We start from the raw sequence: 21,089 nt of genomic DNA, 5'->3' as shown, positions 1-21,089 counted from the left end.
GTTGGCAAGCAGCCCGCGGTCCTTCGCTCTCCTTTCTGCGTGCATTTGTGTGCGAGCCGGCTCGATATCATCTCTGTTCTTTGGATATTGTGGTCGAATTCGGCACTTAGAGATTTAATTAATAGGAATCATAGAAATTACCTACACTCGGGTCACTGTCCTCTGTGATGTTTGCTGGAACAAGTCTGGACGTAGTTTAGTGACTTGCCCAAGATCATATGCAAATTGGCACATTTATCGCCTCTTCTCAGAATTAGTTTGGAAGAGATCCCCTGACAAAAAGCATCCCATCCTATTTTTTGTTCAACTTGAGACTGTTAGTTGGGGTCTGGGACTTAACAGGTTTTATCTCCAGTGTTCCTCCTCTCTGCTCCCTAAAATACACAGAAATCACTCACAGATATCCAAATGGAAACAAGATCCAGCTTCTCAAGTGCTATTCGTTTTGTAGGTGAACGTTGTATTTTGCTACCGATAATTCTTATTTCTGCCTTTTATAGTATAATTTCCTAATGTAAATAAGATTGCTATGTTTTAGGGATTCTTTTAGACTGAATAGGGTAGGGATAGGTCTTGAAAATCTTTTTAGAAATAGACAGTTGCGTAAATAGGAGGAATTTGTAGACGATAAGGAGGTAGCTAAGGGCATGGTTCAAATGTTCGTGTTTGGGGTTGAACAGCAGGTGGGATTAAGATCCCCCCACCTTTCGGTGTGCATTGGGTGAACCCTGACGCCATCCCTGGTCTCAGAATTGGCTCTCCACTTCTGCTGTGTCCCCTCACTCGGCCATGGTGGTGTCGTGTCCCGTGGGCACCGTATCTCTTCCCTACGTGATAAAGGCTTTGCTGTTGGCATTGCCATGGGATCAGTATAAGCTCTCTTCACTTCTCGTCCATCCTTGACTGCTCCCTCCTCTCCTTCAGGGTGAATATTACAGACGGAATTACTGTGTTTTGAAGGCCCATCCATCAAAAATGAAACCAGTTGATTTGGTTTAGTCTGTGTCAGAGCTCATCCAGGAGTTGTCATCTGTTGCCTTTTCCTTACTTGAGACGCATGATGCCGGTGTTGGCTTTAAGAGTTGGACTCCTATTTCAGAGTCTGGCAGAGCTCCCTTCAGATGGACCAGAGCCCAAGATGTTTTTGGTGGGCACGCCAGAGTGATTGGGGCTGTTGAGGAAAAGGATTTTGGGGGGACTACCGATGGGTGTGTAAGCCTTGTAGGTTGCTCTTTCCTTTCGACATTGCAGAGGTGTGATCACCAAACAAGTCCGCCAAACAAATAACATTGCTGCCTTCTTTATGGGAAAGGAGTGAGTCAGTCCTGACTGTGAAGAAGCTTTTAGCTTTAGTGCAGGAGAAAGACGGGGTCAGATTGCAACTTCGCAAGCATGCAGACTACTAAGCGGTACATATAAACCGGTACATTTTTCCTCAGAAGAGGTGAGTTTGGTAAGGGACTGGTACATAAAGGTCTGTCTTTGGTAGCTGCTTGAGAACAAGCTGCCCGTCCCAGAACCAGAACCACCCGTGCACCTTTCAGAGGTGGAGTCATTTCTTTTGAATGAAGGCTTGTATAGATTGTAAGTCAGCGTTGTAAACAGTGTCGGGATTTGTACTGGGGGACAGGAGATGGCAAGTTAAAGGTTGCGTGTTAAGTGTGTCATTGGAGAGGGACTCACGAGCTCTCAGCCGCGCTCTCGTGTGCGTGCGACAGTTACTTGTGGTCATATCCCCGCCGGATTTAAAGGTAGTGATGCGGTCGTTGGTTTCTGTGACTGAACTGTAATTACTTTGTAAATAGTATAGGAAGTTCAAAGATGGGCAATAGATTGCTGTGTTATTAAATATTATTTTTTGGTGTATTTTCTTGATTAGGAATTAATTCAGAATGCAGAAGATGCAGGGGCCACAGAAGTTAAATTTTTATACGATGAAACTCAGTATGGAACGGAGACTCTTTGGTCAAAAGATATGGCACAATATCAGGGTAAGAATCGATGATCGGCTATTGATTGATGTGGGTGGGAAGAGGGCTTGAAGGAGACAAGGGAATAAGGACAACGAAAGGTAAGACAGTAAGATAACCGTGACCAATAGACCCCAGATACCGCGGTCCTCCTCTGGGACGTGCTGTGTTCAAGAGAACGTTCATAACTTTGAGTGCAACTTACAAGTCAGATGGAGGATATATGTGACTGTGTATGACTATACGTGGTAGAAAGTTGTTGAGAATAACAAGGATTGATCCTGACATCCCTGAATATATTTTAAAGAGGTGCAGGCCCTCTATTTTTGAAAACATGTTTTAGGATTTAGGAGGGTGATCAAAACTGTTGTTAACTACGTAAACGTTATATAGTTAACGCTTACTAGAGCTGATATATCGTTCTCTGGTCAGACCTGGGACAGGCAGGTTGCACGTGTGTGTCATGTGACGAGGCGCGAGGAGACCTGCCATGCCTGGCGGCTGCCCGCGTGGACCGGGCTGCTCCTGCCTCGGTGATGGGGGCAGGCGGGCCCTCTGCCGTCGTCCGGTTTCGTGATGACGGCTGCCGGGTCAGGCGTCCTGGTTCTGGCATTCCTGATTCCTGTAGCCGTGGTTGGAAGATACCGGACGTGGATCGGAGGGAGGGTCTTTGGTTCAGGTCCTGGTCCCGCACGGGCCCACCCCCCGGCACATCTCCCCTGGGCACCGGTTCGCCTGGCGGCCGCTGCGATCCACCCACTCACTCACCGTGACCGAGCGGACGGCCTGGCCCCGCTTCGCTTCAGTCTGCTCTCCTGTAAATGGTAATAAGAACAAAACCTGCCTCCCAGTGATTTTGTGGGTGAAGAGAGCTCATCTGTGTGATAACGTTTTACGGCTGGTGTCACGCTGATATTAGTCATTATGTGTGTACCTTAGAGGCACGAAGGGGACAGTGTGAGGAGATCCTAGAAGTATTTTGCTTCAAACTCCAACCCAGCATCTAGGATTTTTGCTTCCAGCCTTGACTTTACCTCATTTGAAAAAGTATTTGAAATAAAAATTATTTAACCGAATCAAGTACAGTGGACTCTGGGGGGACATGGGGGTTAGGGCTGTTGACCCCATGCGGTCAAAAATCCCTGTATGACTTCTGACTCCCCCCAAACTTAACCACTGATAGCCTAGTGTTGACCAGAGCATCTTATCTGTAACATAAACAGTCGGTTAGCACATATTTTGTATGCTATATATATTCTATACTGTATTCTTACAGTAAACTAGAGGAAAGAAAACGTAAGGAAAATGATAAGAAAAGTAAAATACATTTTTAGAACTTATAAAAAAATCCATGTATAATCTGTGTAGTTCAAACCCGTGTTGTTCGAGGGTCAGCTGTATACGTAGATGGGCTCTTGAAAGCATTATCAGATTAGCCGATTTAAAATAAACTTGGCCACATAAAAGTAGGTAGGAGTGATCTCTGATCTCTTTATTTAACAAATATTTGTTGAGGGCCCTACATGTTCTTGCATATTTGAGCTTGTCTTTTATGTTCAGATGTGAATATTGTCTTAGCTGGTGTCATCTTGGATCTTAGTTTTATTCCCCTTCATTGATACTTAGTTTTGCAAATGAGAACTTTTCAGTCCACCTTATTCTTGTTCTTATATTTTTATATAACCACATGACAAAAGACTCAGTCTGTCAAATCAGGTGCATAAGAATGGGGAGATCTCACCCAGTGTCCCACCAGTAAGGATTTCAAGGATGTGGTTAATTAAGAGACACGGTGAAGGAAGGCTGGAGAAGGGTCGGACTCCCCGCTCTTCCTGCTGGGTCTGTTCGTGCTGTGTCAGGGCACACCTGGGCCTAGAGTTAGCGGAGGTGGCCTCGGAATGATGCACGAAGGCCAGCACCTACACGGTCATAAAACACGTACATGTTTTTCTCCGATAGTTCAGTAGCTTGTGAGTTTTTCAGGACGTTGTGTCTCATAAATCTGTAAATTCCAGGTTTATTTATAATCAAGTTCTGAAGCCTCCACTAGACTCCTCGGCTAGCAAACAGCATGAGTGTGTATTTGCCCAGAGGTCTGTCGTCAGCGTGTTTGCAAGGAGATTGGGCTGGGTTCTCTCTCTCTCTCTCTCTGTCTCTCTCTCTCTCTCTGTCTCTCTCTCTCTCTGTCTGTCTCTCCCCCCCCCCCCCCCCCCCCATATTCCCTTTTAAAAGGAGAAAGTAGATTGCAGGCCTGCTGCTAACCTTTCCTTCCCAGATAACTGCAACTTTTGTTAGAGAAAATTCTCTCAAGAGGTTTATTGTTTTGTTATCTCACTCTCACAACCAGGAGATGTTCTTTTGATCAGGGTAGATTGGGGTATTTTAAAATTGATCTGCATGATGGAGGCGGAGATTCGGTGAGATTCAAGATGAACACAGAGGTGGAATACATACAGTTTCCTCCTGAGTCCCGGAGGCGTATGATCAGATAACACCTCGATCGAAACCATGAAAAAAGAACTGGGTGATACGTGCTGGGTGTGGAGGCCCGTGAGGACCCGATGCGTCGAGCTGACTCACCCAGTTCTCTGCTGCCGGTGCGGGGTGGGGTGCGGGGGCTCCTCTGTGCACCACCCCGTTCAGACACCGACTGGCCCTCGTGGAAGGAATGTTCCAGAAGCCAGTGAGTAAGGGCGGTTCCACGTGCAGGGGGTCTGTCACCTGTGGATGTCTAGCATCGGAACAGTTCTGATGTGTCAGTCAACCCTGAAGATCGAGGACGTGAGGAGGAAACTCCTTTTCCCGTGAAGCACTCCGCTTGAATCCGTAAGAACGTGCATCTGTCATTTGCTAACTTGACAAATGTTTTGTAAAAGCAGCTGGGCAGCAAGGGATTTCCTGGCTGCTGGCGCGGAGGAAGGCGCGTCTTCCTTCAGGCTGGCCCGCTGTGCCTCCTTCCTGGCGCCGTGACCTGATGTGCTCCCGCTGGGTTCCTAATCCCCCTCCGTAGACCTGCTAGTTACGCAGGTTCTTCCTAGATTCTGGCCAGAGCCTCGCTCCCAGTCCTCATGTTCTGTGTGGTAGTTTTTGTGGTCCCCGTTTCTGTGTCTCCAGAGGTATGTTTAATGGAGATTTGGAGGAGGCGGAACCAGGCATTGCCCACTGGATGCCACTCTAAACCAGCTGTCGTTAGCTCTTGGGTGGTACGACACTTATTTTATGGATCCCTGTAACGGTTATTTGGTTAGTCGCCAGTACTTGTACATACCAGGAAGAGCATGTGACTGTGTAGGTGATTCCTCTGTGGTAGGCGTTGGCCCGGGGCCTTCATTTGTACGATCTCATCTGCGAGTGCGGTGCTGTTCTCATCCTTACTTCACCGACGAGGAAACTGAGCCTGAGTGGCTTTAGTTTGCCTGAAGTGATTCAGTTGGCAGTGGTGGATCCGGGTCTGACATCCAGCTCCCCTGGCCCCAGAGTCCCCTTCATCCGCTGTGGGCTTCTCCTCCTCAGACAAGCTTGGGAACTCTCATCTCCCTTCTTGGACTGGTTTGCACACAGCCGTCAGGCCGTTTTTGTAAAGCGAACAATGGCCAACATCCCCGTATCGGAGCTGGAATTTATAGGTGTGCGTGGAGAGGCTTCTGGGGGGTGCTGGAATGTTCTCTGTATTTAGTTGGAGGCTTCACAGGCTTATTCACTTTGTCAGCGTTCATCCAGGCCACACACGTAAGGTCTTTGTACTTTACTGTGTGTGTGTTTACTTCAGTAGCTTTTTAAAGGAAAAATGTTAATTGTTTTTAAATATGATGAATTACTATAGTTGAACATACTCAAACAATGTTAGAGATTCTGAAGAGAAGTTTCAAAAAGTGATGCCCCCAAAATATGTTGAATTATAAATCCGCATTATAAATTCAAATACTTTGAGAACTTTTAAAGGAACTACTTTAGAGACAGGGTAGCATTATTCTGAGGTGCTGATTTTAAAATTTGTCACATTAATGATTACAGTAGTTAGACAAGTAATGCCTTGAATAGAAAAATCCAAAGGCTGATGGAAACAAAAACAAACAAGGTGATTATTAACATGACTGAAGGATTATTTTCCTCCTTACGAAATAATATATTAACAAGGTTGTCGTAGATAGCAGGGCCTCCCGTACATGTACAGGTTATCGCATTTACAAAACAAAAATTTAAACATGCTATTTAGGAAGGAATGTTGCACAGTAATCGTATACTCTGATTAATTTCCTTGTGTGCCATGTGGTTTGGATGTCTAAGTATCATAACATCCTTAATTTTTCCTTTTTGGGTTTTTGACCAGCCATAATGTTTTGTTCTGCTAATAATTTTTGCTGTTAGCTTACGTTTTTGTTTTTACCGTGAACATTGGAATTACGGTGCAGAATTCAGTCATTCCCTTCACTTTTTTCCATTTTTGCCATCAAGTAAGCGGTTTTACATAGAGGAAGCTCCTGGAAGAGGGCCGAACGCTCTGGCTTACTTCTCTCTGAACGCCTGCACGTGCATTTCCCCCGCAGGGCCGGCTCTCTACGTGTACAACAATGCAGTCTTCACCCCCGAGGACTGGCATGGCATTCAGGAGATCGCAAGGAGCAGGAAGAAGGACGACCCTCTGAAGGTGGGAAGATTCGGGATCGGATTTAATTCCGTCTACCATATAACAGGTAGAGTATTCGCCTTTTCTGTCACACCAGTGCCAAGTATTTTCACCTATGTTTTGTAATTTATTTGGTTCACTTTGGAGATGATACTGTTTTAAAGGCATCGTTTCCAGATGAAACCGGTTTCAGAGGCATCTCCCGAATTCTCTGGCAGCGGCGAGAAATATGCCAGTGAACTATCAGCGTGTCTTGGGTTTTCTAAAGTTGCCACGGTAGCCACACCGAAGCGTCACCATGTGATGCCAAAAGTTAATATCCTCACGGTCCAGTGGGATCGGTGTGATAGTATCTATTAAGTCATTTCACGTGAGGTTTGAAATGTAGCCCTTGAAACGCCTACACAAATTGTTACTCTCAGAATTTTCACACTGAACCTCTGAGACCAACTGATTTTGATAGATTTTCTTGTACACATTTTTAAATATCAAGCGACTAAAGACGAAAGTGTAATACCCGGCAGTATTGAATGATGGCCAAATGAAGATCTTTGATTCTGGCTTGTCTACATTTTCCTCGTAAAACTTTTGCTCTTCTCAAACTTCTGAGTATTTTACTTTGTTCTATTTATTTTTTTAAAGCACTTGTTTAAATATTTATTTTTGAGAGAGATGGAGTGTGAGTGGGGGAGGGGCGGGGAGAGAGGAAGACCCAGAATCTGATGCAGCCTGGCTCCGAGCCGTCAGCACAGAGCCCAATGAACCGCAAGAACTCGGTTCGAACCAGCTCGAACCCAAGAACCTGCAAGATCATGACTCGAGCCGAAGTCGGACGCTTAACCGACTGAGCCACTCAGGCGCCCCCAGCTTCGAAGTATTTTAAAGATTACTTTGAGGGGTGCCTGGGTGGCTCAGTCGGGTAAGTGTCCGACTTCAGCTCAGGTCACGATCTCGCGGTCCGTGGGTTCGAGCCCCGCGTCGGGCTCTGGGCTGATGGCTTGGAGCCTGGAGCCTGCTTCCGATTCTGTGTCTCCCTCTCTCTCTGCCCCTCCCCTGTTCATGCTCTGTCTCTCTCTGTCTCAAAAATAAAAATAAAAGGTTAAAAAAAATTAAAAAAAAAAAAGATTACTTTGAAATCATGTGTTGAATCTAGAAAGAATATGAGGGTTCTGGTTCATAGTTAGAGCAGGAAATACTTGGAACTTGTGGTGTAGACATCTCTAAGAATGGATGACTATGTTTCCAGAGTCAAAGCTCTCGGTATTTACTGTCGTTTGTAATAAAAGGTTTTTGTTTTTAATGTAATTGGCACTTTAGTTTCAAAACTCTGTTTGCCTTTTGAACCTGAAAGAGAAGGAAGGATTGAGCTGGCAGGGCTATAGCTATAGCTAAGGTGACCATATAATTCATTGTTCACATTGGGACACTGGTCAGAGTGCAAGAGGGTGGTATTGTTCCCAAACAGCTGGCCAGCTGGCCTGAATTGGGACTACCCTTGGCAGGTGGGGGGACATAGGGTCACACTCACTATATAGCCCAATTTTACTAAGCCTGTTTTTTAAATTGCATTTATATTGTTATATAGTATTGTAAGTAAATAATACACTAAATCATATATCACAGCATTATATAACCATTATACACGAATGCGAAGATTCACGTGTTCAGCCATTTGCATGGTACCCCGTAGGTCCCTGACATACGGAAGTTTTAAAATTTTATGGGGGCACCGACGTGAATTGCATGAGTGTGGAGACTGTTGTACAGGAATGAATTGTTTAGTCAGAGAGTCTAGCTGACTGCCAGCAAATGCTGTGGATTTGTTCCCCGTTTGAGAATGAGCACGTTTATGTGGGACATTGTTAACTGGAGTGTTATTCTCTAAACACAGGATTTGCAAACGTCCGGCATCATGCTTTATAACTGTCAGGAGGCTCCCTGACATAATTTGAGTAACGGGAGTGTGCACACGGTGTAAAGGGAAGCACAGACAAGAGTGCCATCCGACCACGTTGTTGATCGATTTAGTGGCTGGGTTGGGGGACGTCACATTTCATACTTAAAATACCTGAGAGCTTAGGAGTCAGTGTTGGTGACGGCTCAGCCTGCTGTTGGTGACCGTTGATACTGAAGGTGTGTCTTGCCTGAAGGTTAGGTGCTAACGTCAGCATGTGCGGAAAAACGTGTCGAAATCACTCTCACGGAGTCCTTACAGGGGCACCGTGGTGAAGAATTTCTGTAGGTACGGAGCATCTGACATTCTAGTCGTTTTGCCAGTGTCTAAGTGTCATTCCGTCTTTGGTTGAGAAACAGGCGAAGCAGCTGGTACCAGTTTTATGAGCCACGCTGTGCCCGCAGTGCGCCTCCTGCAGCACCGCACTTGGGTTCTGCGTGGTTCTGAGATGTGCTCAGTGTGAGCGGCCGGGGGTGGAGGCGAACCCGGGGCTCACTGCAGACTCACTCGGGGGCCTTTGCTCACTGAGGAGCATGGCGGGCAGTCGCTGTGCTGTGCTTTCTCTCCCCCGCTTTTCAGAGAATGTGCGGTTGAAATTTTTATTGTGAGCCTGGGATGAAGTTGCGTTTTGCATAATTGGGTTCATGCGGCTGCGGAGATTGAGCATAAATACCCAGGTAGTCGTTGCATATCTCGTTTAACGGGTGTCTGAAGATCCATCTTACATTTTCTCAGTAATCATTAGAAGTTTCCCTGCCTGATACTTACGGAATCAAAAGAGAAACCATTATGTTTCATGCTCAGAGAAATTAAATTTCTGAAGCTAAATTTAGCTTGTTTTTAGATAAATCCGCATTAGAGTCTCTTTATGGTTTGTGCTCTTCCACACGTAATGCTTTGATAGTCAGTCTGCATTGTAATTATAGTTGTCTATCAAATTTCAGAGTTGTTCATGAGTGTCGAATTTTTCTTTACAGATGTTCCCTGTATCTTTAGTGGTGACCAGATCGGGATGTTAGATCCTCATCAGACGCTTTTTGGTCCCCACGAATCAGGCCAGTGTTGGAATCTCAAAGACGACAGCAAAGAAATGAGTGAACTTTCAGACCAGTTTGCGCCATTTATCGGCATTTTTGGAAGCACCAAGGAAACGTTTGTAAATGCCAATTTTCCGGGAACATTTTTCCGTTTCCCCCTTCGCCTCCAGCCTTCACAGCTTAGCAGTAACCTGTACAATAAGCAGAAGGTTCTCGAGCTGTTCGACTCTTTCAGGGCAGACGCCGACACGGTGCTGCTCTTCCTGAAAAGCGTGCAGGACGTCTCCTTACACGTCCGAGAGGCCGACGGAACCGAGAAACTGGTGTTCAGAGTGACCGCGAGTGAGAATCAGGCCCTGAGACACGAGCGGCCGAATTCTGTAAAGATCCTGGAGACTGCCATAAGCAACTATTGTAAGAAGGTCCCAAGCAACAGCATCACCTGTGTCACGTATCATATAAATATAGTTGTAGAAGATGAGGATAGGAAGGACGCCCAGAAAACGTCGTGGCTGGTGTGTAACAGTGTGGGCGGGCGAGGGATCAGCGGGAAGCTTGATTCTTTAGCCGACGAATTGAAGTTTGTCCCCATCATTGGAATAGCCATGTCTTTATCGAGAGACGGTGACGAAGAAGGAGCCACAGCTGATCTCTCAGGAAAAGCCTTCTGCTTTCTTCCTTTACCGCCGGGTGAGGAGAGCAAAACGGGCCTCCCCGTTCACATCAGCGGGTTCTTTGGCCTGACCGACAATCGCCGAAGCATCAAGTGGCGGGAGCTGGACCAGTGGAGAGACCCGGCGGCCTTGTGGAACGAGCTTCTGGTCGTGAACGTCGTCCCCAAAGCCTACGCGACTCTCATCCTAGATTCCATCAAGCGCCTGGAGACGGAGAGGAGCGCCGATTTCCCCCTGTCGGCGGACCTCATCTACAGGCTTTGGCCCGACGCCGGCAAGGTCAAGGTGCACTGGCAGCCCGTGTTAGAGCCTCTGTTCAACGAGCTGTTCCAGAACGCGGTCCTGTACTCCGCGAGCAACCAGTGGGTCCGGCTGGAGCAGGCGTACTTCTCAGAGCTGGACGAGGGTGCGGAGTGCACCGCCGCCGTGCTCAACTACCTCCAGAGCTCAGGGAAGCACATCGTCAAGGTCCCGGCCAACCTGGCGGCCGCCGTGCAGCTGGCCGCCTCCCCCGCGAAGCCGGTGCGCAAGGTGACGCCCGCGTGGGTGCGGCAGGTGCTGCGGAAGAGCGCGCCCGCGGGCGGGGCCCGGGAGAAGCTCCACCTCCTGGAGTTCGTGCTCTCCGACCAGGCCTACAGCGAGCTGCTGGGGCTGGAGCTGCTGCCCGTGCAGAACGGGAACTTTGTGCCCTTCTCGTCATCTGTATCAGATCAAGATGTTATTTACATTACCTCAGAGGACTATCCCAGGTACGGCCCCGCCCCTGCCCGCCTCGACTCCCAGACCCCTTTAGTGGGAATCCACCTGTCGGCCGCGTGGGGGGCGGGGAGGCGGCGGTCAGGGGCCCTCTGGCGGAAGCATTTGTTAACGTGCCGGAGGGTCCCTTTGCACCCGCGGGAGGGTCCCTTTGCACCCGCTGAAGTGCAAAAGCGTTGGGGGCTGGGCCCGCCGGAGGGTGTCCCGAGCTGCTGCTGCTCTCCGGAGTGGCAGGCGCGGGCCACTGAAAGCCATGGTCCTAAAGTGCTAGGAATAACGAAGTAAGGGGAGTTAGCGATGAATTGTTTGGAGGCAATTCGATTGAATGGGAACAGTACATGAAGTCAACGTACCTGAGCGTATGCGTGACATTTCAGAAAACAAAATGAATTCTGAGATGTTTAGACCCCTCTGGACTTGGCTTTGGTGCCTGCCGACATTTTAAGTTAGTGAAGCCTGGCTAAGATTTTCTCAAAAGGTATTGCCGTGTGATCACACCGCGGGCAGTGTGATTTATGCAAGCTAGCACGTTTAACTGCCTTGAAATGACATAATAAATGAATATGTTGTAGTTAGAAGGTTATCACTGCTGTGTTCCTTTCACGTTTTAGGTCCCTTTTCCCAGGTCTTGAAGGAAGGTTCATTTTGGATAGCCTGAAGCCTCATCTTATAGCTGCTTTAAAGGAAGCTGCCCAAACCCGAGGTATTAATTGTTTAGTTTCTTTTTTTATATATAAGCCTGTTTTTAAAAATATAAAGTTTTTTTTTACATAAACCTATTTTTAAAAATACAAAGTTTTTAAAAGTTCTCTATGAAGTTGAACCAATATGAAATTGCCCGGAGTTCCCCACTCTAGATCTGTAAGTCATGATTTCAGATGGTTCAGCCTGTTGTAATTGTTATATTTTAAGGTGTTTCAGTGCTACACTCTGACATGTAAAAGAATCAAAAGGTGGCAGGTATCGTATTTCAGAACCTCTTCTGTCACGGTCGGGTGGTGTACGTTTATGGTAATTTCTTACACAACTTTTTAATGCTTTCCCAGTTCCTTTGTCACGTGACCCCTCCCCTGCCCCCCCCCCCCCGTCCCCCCCCCTCCCCCAGTCTCCTATCTCATAGCCTGTGTAGTAGTGGGCACAGCTGTGGTCGGTTGGATTGCACAGAGGAAGGAGAGAGAGGTTCGGTTCAAGGTCAGGAGCTCCCGTGTGCCCAGAGCTCAGGTCTCGCACCCACCAGCCTTATGTCACCCATACCGCCCTGCCCTCCCGAGTTGTGTGCAGCTGTGCGTTGTCAGCTCCGGGGACTGCAGACAGATGGAAGGGTCAGGAAAGGGGGCTCCTGAGGTCTTGGCAAAGGATGGGTGTCCTTTATATTGAGAATTCTTTTTAGGAAAAGACAGAAGGGCTTGGGGGGCAAAATCACCATGGTTCTCAGTTTAATGTCACCTTTCAACTTCCGCCAGCATCTTTTCCATTAGGGAACTGTTGCCTGAACTTTTTCGAAGTTGGAGATGGCCTGAAAAATTCTGGATTCGTCCCATTGGTTAAGGGTATAAAGCATATTCTTTGTGATGTGTCTTTTACAGTATATGGTGTTTTCGAGGATAATGAGTAAAGGACAAGTTGCTACCGATCATACACGTATTTATTTAAATACAAGGGAAGGGAATTGGGATGGGGGTGGCAGACTAAAGATGAGTCCAAGTTCCAGGAGTCAAGTTCCATGAGTGTGCAGTGCTGTTACCATCAGGATCTAAAGCTGTGAACCAGGAACTGGACTCTCAGTAACCATCCGTTGCCCGTTTTTGAAAGTTCTGGGCATAGAATTAAAACATGAGGGTTTTTTCTCTGCCGTGGGTACTTCTCTGATTTCACAGCTCAAGTAAAATCTGTCTCATTAGTTGATAGTTTTACTTGTATCACGTCTAGAATCTGGAGCTAAACGTTAAGTTACTGCTTGTGTTTTCACTCTTTGCTGCGACTGCCCTTTACTGTTAGCTGTGGACGTGTTCCAGTCTCTTCCTTCTTGGGGAAAACAGAACAAAGCCTGACTTTGATTTCCTTTCTTGCAGTCTGTCCCGGTCCAGTTTCTAGAGCGAGTGGGGCGTGCTTATCAAGTCTGTACCTCCTTATCATCCGTTATCACTGCAGATGAACATTTGCTTCTGCTAGCATTCTGATAAAATTGCCGGGCCGAGGTCACCCATTAATGACTTTTTTTTGTTAAATCCGGTGGACTTTTTGTCACTTTTCCCTCATCTCCCTGAAGCTTCGATGCTGTTGCTCACACCCTCTTTGAACTCCTTGGCTTTTATGACACCATTCTCTTTCTGTGTCCTTGTTCTTATGCCTGCTTCCCAGAATTCTTTGTGATTTCTGTACCTGAGTTTATCCACCGCATAAACTCGGTGGCTAGCTCAGGAGCTCTTCTCAGCGCTGACTTCTTTTGTTCAAGTTTACTTATTTTGAGAGGGAGAGAGAGAGCGAGCGCAAGCGGACTCTGAGCTATCAGCGCAGAGCCAGATGCGGGGCTCGAGCTCACGAACTGAAAGATCATGACCTGAGCCGAGATCGAGAGTCAGACAGTTAACCAGCTGAGCCACCCAGGCGCCTCTGCGCTCTTCTGTTTTGCTCCTCGCTGTCCTTGAGTGAGGCGGCCCCGGGCCCCCACTGCCAGGTGTGTGTAAGAGCCGCTGATCTCCACTTACCATCCCAGTCCCAGGAGGGACCGTGTGGCGTAGCGGTTATGTGTCAGGACTTGGGAGTCACGCAGATCTGGGCTCACTCCTGCCTCCTCCGTTGTGTGACTTTGAACAACTTAGCCTGTGTTTCCTGACCAGTAACCTGGTGATACAGTTACATCCTTCCACGAGGGCGTAGCTGAGGCCCTCAAGATTCAGCGATACCCGATGCAAGATGGCTTTATTTCGAGGTTAATGGCAGGCGAACACGGGGTGGGTCAGGGAAGGCGGGCAGTCACAACGTACTACCTGGACTTTGTCCCGTTTGCGGTGCCGCGGCAGGGCTCGTTTGAGAAGAGCTCTGCCGTGCTGTTCACTCGCAGGAGTCATGACTGTGACCGCGGCGTGACGTGTCCGCGGTGCACACGGTTCAGCACCGTCCCGGGCACGTCGTGAGTACCGACGGAACGGCCGCCGTTGCCGCGTTGGACTCGGAGGTCTGCAAGTGTCTCGAAATCAACATTTTCACGACTCGAGTCCTCCTCCCCCAGATCCGTTGCCCCTGCTTCCCGGTTCTGTCCGTCGGGCTTCCTCCTCCTGTGCTGCCACCGTGGTAGCCGAGGCGGCTTTTCACAGAGCCCCTCGCTCCCGGGCTCGCTCTTCACCGAACACGCCCCTGCCCTGCTCGGGATCCCCAGCGGACGCCGCTTCCTCCCGGGCAGACCTGGTGTGGTTCGTGCGGGCGACAGGGCGTTCTGTGGTGGGGACCTCGCCATCTCCTGCCTTGGTTCCCGCAGTGTTCCCCTTCTGTTCTCGCCGTCACAAGCACTTGTAGGTTGAGAGGCTCGGCGAGCGCAGGGCCCTGTGCCCTGTGACACTTGCCACCGCCGCGTAGCACGTAGAGCCGCGTCACGGCGGCCGCTCGGTAATTGCTTTTACCCCAGTGAAAGTTTTGTCGTGTCTGTGGTTTTGTGCACCGCGTTCCCTTTGCCGGGAACACCCTCCCCGTCCTGTACCTGCCCCGCTGGCTTGTGTTCGTCGCCTACTCTTCAGCCCACACGTGTCTCCAACAGGCCGCCCCTCGCGTGCCCTGCCCTGCTCAGCGGGGGTAGATGCCCCTCCTCTGCTCGGGGAGCTCAGGACGTGGTCCCTTTAGTCCCCCTGGCCTTCTCACGGTCCTAACTTTGCCGTGCTGGGCTAGAAAATCCCTGAGAGCAGGGACGATCCCTTATTTTGTTTCTTACTCGCAGTGCCCGTTTGACAAGCCTGCTTGGACACGTTCACGCTTCCGTATGCGGGGCTGGGGATGGTGTTGCAGCAGGCAGGAGCGCGAAGATGAAGCGGCAGAGGAATCCCCGGGGTCGTGCCCGTGGTTTAGTACTTCGTCCTCAAACGAGCATCTTCTGTCCTCTCACTTGCTCTCCGTATATTGTCGTGTTCGTTGGAGTCGTTTGAGTGTTACGTTGCTCGAGTAAACGCTTGACTGTCAGAATTTAGAGAGTAGTTAGAAGAGCAGATAGATGGATTTTGGAGGACATCAGGAGGAAAAAAGCAGTTAAATCAGACAAATGGTAGGAAAGCCTGTTAGGTTAGCAGCAGGATCCTATTTGTTATTTAAAATACTTTCACACTTGCTTATTACATATGGCCTCCTGCCTTGCTCCGTTCCATGACCAAAGACTCCCAGTAACCATTTGTCTGAATTTCCCCCTGGGTACCAGGCATCATGCTGAACGGAAGCAACAGAAAGAAGAGTAGAAGTGAAGGAGCTCACAGCCCAGTGGGGACAGCAGTGCAAATAACCCTGCCAGTTAGTGTGACGGGTCGTGTGTCAAACACTGAGCAGAGTCGGTGCAAGGAGGGCGTGGCAGGTCGGGGTGGGTGGGGGACCTCACGGAGGAGCTGGCCCCGTGTTCCATCTCAGACGTTCAGGGGACAGACTGCAGACGTTGTGTCTGGAGGGGCTGTGTATTCCCCTGGTCCACGTTGACACTACTTTGCAATGATTTACAGTTCATTGTGGAGACAGTCCTATATGTATGTATGTATATGCATATACATATATATGTGTATACATACACACACACATATATGTACATGTGTACATACATGCAGAACTTTTCAGAAGAAGAAATTTCAGGTGCCAACCTCAGATACATAGATCAGCAGTATTCCAAAGATTTTGGTGCAGGATTTGTGCCATGAGGATGTTCTAGGTTCCTACTTTCACAGCTACCTTTTGGACAGAAGGGCCCTGTCTTAGGACGCCTCCCAACCCCACCTCACCCTCCTTCTGGCCACCGTTATGTTTCACCTGGAATACGGCATAACCTCAAAGTCTCCCCACGTCCGTCCTTGCCTCTCTAGTTAATACAGCAACAGTACGGCCACGATGATCTTTCTGAAGTTTTTCCCACTTCTTATCTGAAAATCTTTCAAAGGCTTCTGCCTTTTTCCTTTGAACAAAGGCCAAAATTCTTAACGTTTCTGATGAGGCCCTGCATTATGTGGTTCCGTTTTCTGGGTGTTCTAAAGATTCCTGGTACATGGAAAGGGTATATCAGTGTTGGCTGGCACCGTGATTATTTTTAATAGTCTCCTTGATTGTCTCCCTTGATGTTTCTCGTATTTGGCAGACAGCCTGTCCTTGTCCTCCCTTAGGTGCGCACCTGGTTTCCTCTGCCCCCCCCCCCCCCCCAATCTGGCTCCCTCGTGTTCGTCTGTCTCATGGCCCGCGTGTCCCCGTGGAGCACGGAGCTCCTCGTATCACTCGTACCCATACCCGCGTACCTGCTTAATCGTTTATAATCATGTCTAAGGCCCGCCTTCCCCATTAGACTGTGAGACGTGGCGCGAGGTCTTGTTTTTTTCTCCATCTCTAACAGTCAGTATTGCGTCTCATGTAATTGGAAGGGTATTCAGATTAGGAGAGCTTAACTTCCGTTGGTAAGAGCGTGGTCTCTGTGTTAGCTGCCAAGTGTAGCCTAAGGTACCCAAATACGCACACGTCTACAGAGCTGTGGAGTCGTACTTGATCATGGCTTCGATGGCCATGGAGCAGCTCTTTGAAGTTTGAAATTATTTATGGTTACCATAGGCAAGCAGTGAAAATGTATGATAAAGCCTCCCTTACTTTATCATGGAGTCAGAATTCTATTTACTTCATAGAGATACTCCAAAACTCGTGCACCTACTTTGTAGAGGCACCCCAATTTATGGAGTGATTGGTTCCACAAATCACATGTCTTCCCTTTCTTAATTCTTACCTAGTATATCTGAATGTCACATGACGGTCATCTGTACAAAAGCACATTGGGAGCTTATCAAATGACTTTACTTATGTGGTTGAAGTGTAATTTATACATACAGAGTTCCTACCTCTCTTGTCTTTGCTCTCTTTCTAAACTAAGATTCCCTACCTTTATGTAGTTTGGATTTAGTTTTGCATTGAAATACGTTTTTAAATCTTAAATGTATATTCTGCTCTATTTGGACTTCTGTGTATGGCTTTTCTTTTACATATGTTGTGTAAGATTCCATAGACAGTGTTATCTTAAGATATAGAATAATTTCTGTAGCCATCATGTGAAATTGTGACAATTCTGGCATTTTCTAAGATCGGATTTAATTGTATTCTAGCACAACAACTACTCTGGGGATATTCAGGTATGATAACTGAATGTTGTGTTTATTTGTAGCCTGATGTTTTTGTTCATTTGATTCTTTGAATCTTGTTTTTTCATTTACCTAAGTAGCTAGAAATTATGTTAACTTTTTTTTTTCTGATGCCAATAAATATTAAAGGAGAGAGGAAACTGTACCAATATAGGTGTATAGATGGGGGTTGGACATACGACAGTAAAACCATACCTAAATGACTTGAAAACATCCATTTCACAGAACACTTAGTTTCAAATGAAAGAATTCTGCTGAAATTTGTATTTTAAGCTGTGGTTTCTAGTGGGGGAGTAGGAGAGTGAACACCCCTTTCTTACATGATGCACATAAATGTCTGTGATTAAAAGGCTAGAGGGGAGCCAGTCCTGGGACCAGGGACCGTGGGGAGGAGCCCTACGGCGCCCCTGGTGGAGCCTGGCGTGCTGTGCCGCAGCCGGGAATGGCAGAGAGCACCCCCTCCTTGCCCCCCCCCCCCCCCCCCCCCCCCCCCCGAGGAAAGCAAAGTGGCTGACACCGCGCTCCTTAGGAGCAGTTGGCCGATTGTTCTTACGGAGCCTAGTGTGTCATTTTACGGACCGTCTTTTTTTTTTTTTTAAATAAAAATATTTTGACCCAACTGGTATTATTTTCCCCCAGTTCACGTTTCACCTGGAAAATTAGAGGTTGCAAGATTTGCTTTATGGAAATTGCTTTTATGGTAAATACTATTTTTGGAGTGGCTCAGTTCTTTGAAGTAACGTATACCCGTGCTCAAACTGATTGGGAAACCAAGTCATTGGTTATATTGACGATTCCCATAAATACGAAGTTTGGTTTCTGGCTCGTAAGTGATGTGTCATCCACAGCTACTATTACTAGGTATCTTGAAGCCTTCACGGGGCCTGTAGTTTTGAGGTGTAATCAAAGAGGAGAGCGTGACGGCGGTAGGAGTAGGTGGCGTGGCTTCCGCCTGCCGTGGGGGTGCTCTGGGTGATGCCGGCGAGTGACCTCTCCAGTCGGTCACTCTCCTCTTCTAGACGAACTCCAGGAAGGCAGCTGCAGAGTGTCAGCGTGGACTTCCTGGGAAGGAATTTGGTCACCAGTGCGAGTTTTGAGCCACCTTGGCGTGGCCCGTGTTAGAGTAGCGACCCCCCGGACCCCCGTGGCACCCGCGGTGCTGCCACTTAGACGTGCCCGGTGCCAGATGGAGTGATGGCGGGCAGACGTGGCGCTTCCCTTTCCCTTCTTGACTTGGTCCTTCCTTCCCCTCCTTCCTTTTTGTTTCTCGGAAGGAGTGACCCCCCTCTAGCTTACCGTTGCATTGGACTTTCACTCGCACGTGTATTTGCAGGGAGATTTGGGTGTCCCTTCGCAGTGGAGCGTGGCTAGAACCCATCAGCCGTCAGAGCTGCCGCTGCCGCCTTCTGTACAAGCGAAGCACGGAAAGCTGTCGCCGTGCCTGCGGCCGCGATGCACAGAGTGGCCAGCCAGCTGCGCCTCCGACCAGTCGGCGCAAGTGTAGTGAGCCCCCAGTTAAGGAGAGCGTTCAGGACTGGGGTCTCTTGGAAAGTAAACGTGGAAGTAGTCTCTATGGTATCCTTTTGTCCGTGTCACAAACGTGTCCTGCAGTTAGTAGTGAACGGGAACAAGCGAACAAATATAAACACAAATCAGCGCAGTCTTTGAAGAGTGATTCAGCGGGTTGATGTTACTAGTTTGGAAAGATGGACAGTAGAGCAAAAACCGCTCTTTAAAAGAGTCACTTCGGAGTTAGACAGTCCTGTCTGATGACAGGTTAGGTGAAACGTTTCTGTCTGCAGGGACTCCTTGAGTCCTGAACAGTTGACCTCTTTTGACAGTGCTGATGATTTGAAAGGCCGAGGCGAGAAAAGCCAAGTGGTTTATCAAAATGGCACAAGACTACTTGGCTGATACCGCTGGAGGCGCTTCAGCCTTTCAGCGGCTTTCTGACCCGGGGCGTGAAGATGTTTTTCTGCGTTAACATTCATACTTCAGGGTGAAAAGCTTAAATACAAACTAAATAGAAATCGGGACTTCAGATTGAATCCATCTGAAGCACTTAGAATTGTGTCTTAACTTCATTTTCTCTCTCCTTTATTTTCTCGTACGTTTTTTCAGTTGAGCATGACTGGTGTGTTAGTTGCATGTTATATGTGGTGTGGGTGCTTTATTGGCATTTTACTTATATGTTAATATTAGATTGTTTTCCTGAAGGTGGGTATATGTTTATAAGTTGCCGGTTGCGCGCAAGGATACTAGATGGGAGTATCTACAAAATGCACGTCATGTGGCCCCTATTAACATAGAACAGTGTGGTGCATATTTAATGTTTCGTTTCAAAGTGTTCTGAATTTTAATTTCTAACTCTTTTTTGTATCCTTGCAAAATCATATCCTTGCCTTGGGTAGTCTATTAATTCGGTAAACATTTTTTTTAAGAACAATGTTGTTAAAACTTAATTATACAAAGTCTATTTTAATGGGGCACATAGGTCAAGGAGGCTATACTGGCCAAATTGCTGACGAGCTCTTAGGATTTCTTAAGTGTAGCTATGTGACTTCCCCTAAATGACACAATGTAGAAACTGACAGTGTTCAGCGTTTGGGTATTGACATCTCCCAAAGGTTGCAAAACTGTGCCCTGGCTTCAATTTCTGTGGCAGTCGTTTTAAAATGTCTCCTTGTAACACGAGGGATCCTTTTCTTGGTAGAAGGTAAAGTCATCTTCCTGAGGTGTAAGACTGTGAGGTAAGGGTGTCCTTTCTCGGTTAAAAAATAGTGATAAACCAGAGTTTCAAGGGGCTTGAGGTGTGCCCTTTTTTTTTTTTTATCATTTTTCCCCCAAAATTACCCTTGTAGAGTCTAGAAATTGTATGTACATTGGAAGAAAATTGTTAGGTTTCCAGAAGATTGAATTTGAAATGCCATGTATTTATTTATTTATTTATTTATTTATTTATTTGCTGACACAGACCTACAGGTACACAGTATTATTTAAACATTTTTTCCCATTGGTGTTATAACTACTCTAAGGCACTAAATGCACTTGGTGCAAATGCTTGTGCACTAAGTACACAAGCTGTGGCAAGCCCGAATGTTATTTTCTGGACCGGTGGTTAAAAAATCAGCAACAGTCTTTTCCCCGAGACAAAAATCTTAGAGTCTTATTTATAAGCCACCTGCAAGTAGAGCCGCTTGGCTGGGGACAGTCCCACCTGCCCAGCAGCACCTGGCTGCCCCACTTGTTTCTCCCCGAAGCATTTCCACAAAATCCCAGGGCTCCAAAGAGCCCACCGTAGTCAGTCAGAAGTAGAGAGGTAAAAGCTGCCGGGAAAAGTTGTGAATGTGGTCTATACTCGGGCATGTGAACGGAGCAGTCTTGGGACCTAGAACCTCATCCACATCCTCTCTCCGGATGAGAGGATTCAGGGCCCCACAAGATTGAGTGACACCTACCTTAGGCATCCAGTTAGTACGTGGAAGGAAACTGTGGAAGACCCCTCACGGCCTCAGCTTCAGAGAGTGCTGGTCACTTGCATCTGGGACCCCATTATCACGCCCCTCCCTTCATCCTGCGCAGCTCCTGGAAACACGAAGAAAGGAAAATTTGTATTGCGTTTCCTTATAAATTACTTAGCCTTAAGTAGAATGGTACCTGTTTAAGCTTTTCCCACATTTTCTTTGATGCTTCTTTTGGTGGACAGATAACCACT

The 21,089-nt window shown here is 47.6% G+C and overlaps 2 protein-coding genes across 5 annotated transcripts in view; one reads left to right on the top strand and one right to left on the bottom strand.

Annotated features, from left to right (window-relative positions):
• SACS (sacsin molecular chaperone) overlaps positions 1 to 21,089 on the top strand; it is a 44,091-nt gene that overhangs the window by 7,771 nt on the left and 15,231 nt on the right. For all 4 annotated transcript variants that reach the window (XR_007153267.1, XM_047864007.1, XM_047863997.1 and 1 more), the window contains 4 exons: positions 1,880 to 1,991; positions 6,518 to 6,664; positions 9,529 to 11,011; positions 11,630 to 11,721. Coding sequence is in view for 3 of the 4 variants with exons in the window: in XM_047864007.1 (XP_047719963.1) it covers positions 1,880 to 1,991; positions 6,518 to 6,664; positions 9,529 to 11,011; positions 11,630 to 11,721 (1,834 nt within the window). In the remaining variant the exon portion in view is untranslated. The remainder of the gene's footprint in view (positions 1 to 1,879; positions 1,992 to 6,517; positions 6,665 to 9,528; positions 11,012 to 11,629; positions 11,722 to 21,089) is intronic.
• Positions 20,884 to 21,089, bottom strand: part of SGCG (sarcoglycan gamma) — a 152,609-nt gene continuing 152,403 nt past the window's right edge. Inside the window, exon 8 of the mRNA XM_047864029.1 lies at positions 20,884 to 20,959. Coding sequence (XP_047719985.1) covers positions 20,930 to 20,959 — 30 coding nt within the window. The 3' untranslated portion in view covers positions 20,884 to 20,929. The remainder of the gene's footprint in view (positions 20,960 to 21,089) is intronic.

The sequence above is a fragment of the Prionailurus viverrinus genome, chromosome A1 (assembly GCF_022837055.1).
Source record: "Prionailurus viverrinus isolate Anna chromosome A1, UM_Priviv_1.0, whole genome shotgun sequence".
Taxonomy (NCBI): Eukaryota; Metazoa; Chordata; class Mammalia; order Carnivora; family Felidae; genus Prionailurus; species Prionailurus viverrinus.
This window is presented reverse-complemented; position numbering and strand designations above follow the sequence as displayed.